This window comes from Antedon bifida, chromosome 9, assembly GCF_963402885.1.
Source record: "Antedon bifida chromosome 9, ecAntBifi1.1, whole genome shotgun sequence".
NCBI classification, from domain to species: domain Eukaryota; kingdom Metazoa; phylum Echinodermata; class Crinoidea; order Comatulida; family Antedonidae; genus Antedon; species Antedon bifida.
Window position 1 is genome coordinate 2,348,494 of NC_136234.1, and position 6,552 is coordinate 2,355,045.

General features: G+C 36.9%; 1 protein-coding gene across 1 annotated transcript; it reads left to right on the forward strand.

Annotated features, from left to right (window-relative positions):
- Window positions 1-390: 390 nt before the first annotated feature.
- On the forward strand, window positions 391-5,085 carry LOC144852049 (uncharacterized). The gene is made up of 4 exons (XM_078709740.1): window positions 391-518; window positions 2,768-3,342; window positions 3,725-3,956; window positions 4,313-5,085. The coding sequence occupies exons 2-4, from the start codon at window positions 2,786-2,788 to the stop codon at window positions 4,448-4,450; spliced, it is 927 nt and encodes a 308-aa protein (XP_078565866.1). The 5' UTR covers window positions 391-518; window positions 2,768-2,785; the 3' UTR covers window positions 4,451-5,085.
- The last annotated feature ends 1,467 nt before the right edge of the window (window positions 5,086-6,552 follow it).

The following is a 6,552-nucleotide window of genomic DNA, read 5'->3' on the forward strand; positions in this document are numbered from 1 at the left end:
GTCATGTCACGAAATGCATCAACTGAAATTTAATCTGAGTTTGAGTACTGTAGGCTTTATTGTATGCCTACATAGAAAGTACTAACTTTATTTTTGTACATGACCGGACGCGACCAAATTTATCTAACTCTTTATCCAAATCTGGCGACAAATGTTCGTTATATTATCTCGAATATAAGAAAATTGCGTAGTCATTTTTGGACAAAAAAGGCCCACGCCTCGAATAGACGGGGAATAGAATATGTTTCATTGTTTACGGGTTTCTCTCAGAGGGATTATGTTAAAACCAAACGTTCAAGTCGCCCTTGCCTATTGACTGATGGCAAAACTCAATGCCATAGGCGCCTTTATTTTACAAGTACACCTTTTCTTTTCCAATCTTTACTTAAACTTACCTGGTCGTTAACCGGCACTTAAGATCGTCTCCCAGGGTGCACTCTAAAAGTGGAAGTTGTATAGTAAACTCCGTATCAGCAGCTGGATGTGCGCTTAACGAGGGACGTTTTGCATGTTTAAAGGTAGTAACATTTTTTATTTATTATGTTTTCGTAATAGTTCTCGTTTTCATTCCCTATTGTACAGATTCGAATGATCTCCACAATTTTTTTTATTAAAACATTGCACCAAACGGAGTACACTTCTAAGATGATCCGAGGCTCAGATGCGTGATGACATCACGGTTGAGGGCTTGTTGAACTTTTTATTCGAGCATCAATTCAGACTATTTTTCCTCAGTTGTTTGATTGAATGATGATATGCCAATATTATATTTTTTATGTATGAAAATACATTTTTTTGCCTTTTCCTCAATTGTTAGTGTGTTTGCACTTCCGTCATATTGAAAAAAAAAACAACAAAGAGATCAGAGTATTGAATTTTATGATGTTTTATATTCTAATAAAAGCTTAAAGAAAAAATTGTAAACAACTCTTTTGGTTATAGTCGTCTTCCTTCTCTCCTCTTTGTAGTTCTTCTCCAATTTATGATATTGCGGTTTTTTTAATTTAAAAAAAAAGCATGCATAAACATGATCGTACCACCGTGAACCGAATCACATAATAGGCTTCTGTTGATTATTTCGAACATGTTAAGAATTTGCCTCGCCCTAACGGAAGCTAACTAAGTATAATATAGGCCTACTTTTAGCCGAATAGCCCATTTACACACCTGATCTAGAAGAAGTATGCATTAGGTGACTATTATTGACAACTTAGTATGCAGTACACATGTTCTGAAAGGGGTAGAATAATATTTACATAGAGTTTACCTGTGTCACTTTGGTGTCAGGTTTCTAAACTCTTTTCACGCTCAACTTGAAACTACATAGCTCGCAGAAATTCCAACCTACCCCTGTATTTTCCATTGTTTGTTTGCGAAGTATGATTCTAGATCAAAAATGTAACCATCAATTGATTCCTTTCATGGTACACACACATTTTCATACAGTGTTTCTGGCCTACTTATGGTCGTTGTAAAATGAGGTATTTAGCCCTACTTTTTTGAGAAACACAAAATACAATTTTGGACTCAACTTTATTATTGCCAACATATTTTATATTGAACCGAATTGAACACATATCAGTAAAAATTATCCGATAGCGATAGCGTTCTGTTTGCTTCAAGTACACTAAAGCTTTGTTTACCTCCGCCAAGGAGGTATGTTTTTTACAAGGAGACGGGCGTAAGCGAAACGCTAGCGAGTTGACCAATGACAAGCAACAGTCCGAATAATCTATCGCTCACGACTGTGACAAAATTACTTGCGTTGCGCTTACGTCATTGCGCTGCGTCCTATAATAGTGGGAACTAAGCATGTAAGATTTGTTAAATAATAAAATCATGTTCTGAAACATACGCCGTTTGTTTTATAATAGTTCCCGTCGTATTCATTCATTATTGTACAGATTAGAGTGGTCTCCGCAATATTTTAGTTAGTGGGGTTACGTTTAAATATAATGGTTGTCGATTTAGACAACAATAAAATAAATTCTTTGATACTTCTAAATCTTCTCTCATTGCCAAATACTAAAACTTTGTCTAGATCAATATTCTGTTTATAATATAACAATGGACTTGCATAATAGGCAGTGCAATGTCCAAAAGGGATTACAATTATGCAGCCATCGTCGACGTGATCTTCATGGAGGACAACGTTGTGTTGGCCACCGGACTTGACGGATTTGCACTTACTACTACCGTACTCTAGAAGGGGAGGGAGGCGGGCAGACCATCTCTCTACGGCAATAAAGTGTACTTAGGAGGGTAGGGGAGGGGAGTGGAGGAGACCTCTCTATGGCATTAAAGAGCAGTATCCTTTGAAACATAATAATTAATCATCTACTGGATAATTTACAACAGGTCTTTAAAATGATTGTTCAAACTGCAGAATATGACGATCACAAGGAAAGGACGATCCTTGATGACGTCACAAGCATATCCCATTTTCAACACATCGTAAAACATTTACACACGCTTTGATCTGTTTAATAAACATTACATTCTTTAAAAGGAAATTGAAATACCTACAAGTATAAATGTCTTTTTTTGGAATTAGTCAAATGGACAGTACATCTTTAATCATTGAACTGATGATTGAATCAGGGTAGAGTAAAATTACAATACTGAAATAGTAATACTCTTTTAATATAAAAAAGGTCAAAGTAATTATGGCATTGTTATTTCATCATTGAAAGAAATTATCGAGAATGATAAGGTTTCCTTATGAAGACTAAAATAAATATGTTGATAAAAATATTCTTCATTTCAGTTCTAGTTGGAAAATATAATGGGGTGTCTTGAAAGTAAATCGACAACAGACAACGTCAAGTTGCAGATTCCATCCAAAACCAAAAAAAACTTCAATGGTTCCGTAAGATCACGACACGACTTTGGAGTACAAATGGGGACTCCGTTTTCTAAAAAACGCACACAACATGGTAAACCTGGAGTTGATGATGAAAATGATAATTATGTGGATAACCCTGTGTTAGAAAATGATGTAGTTAATGGTATTGCAGTTCCGACAGAAATATCAGATAATGATGACAATCAGTCGGAGATGACGTCACTGCCAGTACAAAATGGAAGCGTTGCAGTATTGGATAAGAAGGAAACAACAGAAGAAGCTGTGGCAGAAGAAAGAGGAGTAGTGTCAGAAGAAGGAGGAGAGTCAGGAGGTCACACTTTGGAGGAAGTCACAGTTTCAGAGGTGGTGAATGCATCAGGTCAACCTGAGGAACCACAAGAGTCGCCGATTACATTGCAACAAAAATGGCTGGTTCAAGATTCGTGGGCGTACATTGAAAAAGATCTTCTTGAATATGGAATGGTATTCTTCGCCAGGTAAGCGACAAAAACAACACTTCTTTTGAAAATGAGGCCCTTAAAACATATACCGGATAGTTAGGATATGCCTACTGTAGTTCGTATACTTAGTTTAGATAGAATTAGCCGACATCAATGATAACAAAGTACTATTAAACGATCGTTTAATAGTGCGTACTATTGCACGCCATGTGATCCACAGTCGTCCAATCAAATGACAGGAATTTATTTAGGTGTTATATAATATGCATTGATTCCTTCTCATTACATCTGCGTGTGTTCGTTTTTTGGGTGATTTATGAAAGTTATAAACTAGGCCAGAATCGAACCCTGTGCCCTGGGAATGAAAAGCAAGCACGTTAAGCACCAAGCTATATCTCCACTTTGTTCTTTTCCATAGGCTTCTTGACGAGAATCCAACAATAAGACATTTGTGGTCTTTTGGTAAAATGAACTATGCAACAGAGGCTGAACTTCGAGCAGACACATCTTTTCAGAATCATTCTCGGCAGGTGATGGAAATGATCGGTAGAGCTATCCACGGCCTAGATGACCTCGAGCTTCTTGTACCGATTCTTTCGGACCTCGGTCAACGTCATCGGATGTATGGTGCCAAACCAGAACACTTTACGGTACGTCAATTATTTTGATAGTGGGCGGGGACAAAATAACGACCCATCTTTTGGGACTTACATACTAAAGGGACACCCTTACACTATAGACACTTTCCTGTGACGTAAACAATGGGAAATGTTGAACACTATGGCCCTCAACACCCTCATCAAGGGGACACTTTGTTGGGTCTCGAAGGTGCCCCCTCTACTGTAGTTATTTTTAATGTTTTGTACTACCAAACAAAAATGTTTCAAAACTTATATTATAATCGTCTAGAATATTTTCTAAATAGATGATTTATTTCAAACGATGTTTTGTACTACCGAACAAAAATGTTTCAAAACTGTATTTATTTATTTCTGTCAACTTGCAGGCTGTGCACGCGGCACTCATGTACTCATACAAGAAAGGGTTAGATGAGAAAGTATGGACAGCGGACGTGAACGAGGCTTGGGATGCGGTCATTGGAACGGTTGCGAAGATCATGTCAGCCGAGTTAACAGATGAATGATTTACTGATGGACATTGATGTTATTAAATACTAGCATGTGTATAGGTTTTTCTATATTGACCTTAATGGCCGCCCATACGTGTGTCCAAGTTATTTTTACGATTGGACATAAAGTGAAACACACTTAACGTCAACATTGTTTAACATTCGTTTATTTTAACTGGCTTCACTCAGGTGTTGGAATAGAAGTACTAAGTACAGGTGCCTGTTATCACTTGCTTAAACTGTGTGTGGATAAAAGGGGCACCAACAAAATTAGGAAACGTCGTTTTGTATCATGACTTTTCTCTTTTAAATAATGGCTGTCCACAACCATGATTTAGATACTTGTTGGGAACAAACAACCTTTAAATGTTGTAAACATCCACGATGATTACTTCCTTTTATATATTTATTTAATTTGATTTAATTTATATGGCGCTTTAACAAAGCGTCTTAAACCACAAAAACAATGTCATAAAAACATTTTCAAATATTTTTAAATATTTGAATAGTTAAAACAAGAAATCAGGGAATTAACAAATCCAGGGAAGAGTGAATTTCACAATGCATCTGTATATAAATATAAATGTAATAATTATAATGTATAAATATGTCTAAACTGGGTGTTAGGGTTTCGTATTTTTAATGAATATATCTTAAACGTACTATTTCTGTTAAATATTCATAATAAAATATAATAATATAGGCCTAGGTATACAAGGTGTATCCGTTCTAAAATTAAATTGGCGCGCTACTAATGTCACGTTAAAAAAATATATAGGCCTAGAGCGGATGTAATTGAAAATCAGAAAAAAGTTATATTTGATAATTTGTTATAACAAAAAAAACCGGAGTCGAGTTCAAGCAACAGAATAATATTCGCGCGCGCGTACAAAAACTGTGCCATATTATCAGCTTTTGCACGCCGTAGGGTGCCAATGGTGGCGTATGGTAGGCCTACCAGTAAGAATATTTAGCTCTCAAATATTGAGATATTGATATATAGGCGTCTGTTGAGCTGTTTATGTAATACGTAGAGACTTTAAAAGGAGGGTACATCGGTATTATGAAGAGTGAATTCGAAATGCGTCAATAAGGAGTTAACAAGGCTATTCCGTCATCAATAAAGACATGTTATATAAATGAATTATATAATTAATATCAGAGGTGATAATAATGAGAATTGTATGACATTTCGTTTGCCTACAAGAGGATGCACGCACGTAAGCAAAGGTAAGGTTAGATTATTTAGAGGCTATGATTAAACTATTGTTAATATGTTGTGGCAACAATTGATAATGAATGCTATAACTGCAAAATAAACATTTCTTATTGGTGATAGGCTACAATACAACTGTATCATTGTGTGTTTGCTACGTAGCAGCCGCCAATGTCCTAGTAATGGAATCCAGGGGACAGTACAGTAATGAAATCCAGGGGAAAGTACAGTAATGGAATCCAGGGGAAAGTACAGTAATGGAATCCAGGGGACAGTACAGTAATGGAATCCAGGGGACAGTACAGTAATGGAATCCAGGGGACAGTACAGTAAAGGAATCCAGGGGACAGTACAGTAATGGAATCCAGGGGACAGTACAGTAATGGAATCCAGGGGACAGTACAGTAATGGAATCCTGGGACAGTACAGTAATGGAATCCAGGGACAGTACAGTAATGGAATCCAGGGGACAGTACAGTAATGGAATCCAGGGGAGGGTCCCGATAATCGAAGTGGTATGGGTAGAGAATATCAAATAATGAGACCTAGCACATGAAAGGGCATCTAAAGGGGTTAATTAATGCACTCTACAGGGTTTTTTTTATGAAGAAGGCTTAAACTAATAACACATTAGCATATTGATAGTTGGTCACCAATGAAGTGTGGTTCATTTGCTGTTTTGTATTTATCATATCTTTAGGCAATTAGGCCAAGATTACTAATAGTAAATTAATCACTGTCCTATCAGATCGGGTGGTAATCTGGCGTAGGGACTTGGACCAGTTCACCGGTGTAACCCCCTCTGAATGAAGGTCAAACTGGGTACACTGGACCTCGGTTTATAGTCCTTATTCGAGAATGTTTCCACCACCAGAACTATAGGAACGAGTTGGACTCGAAC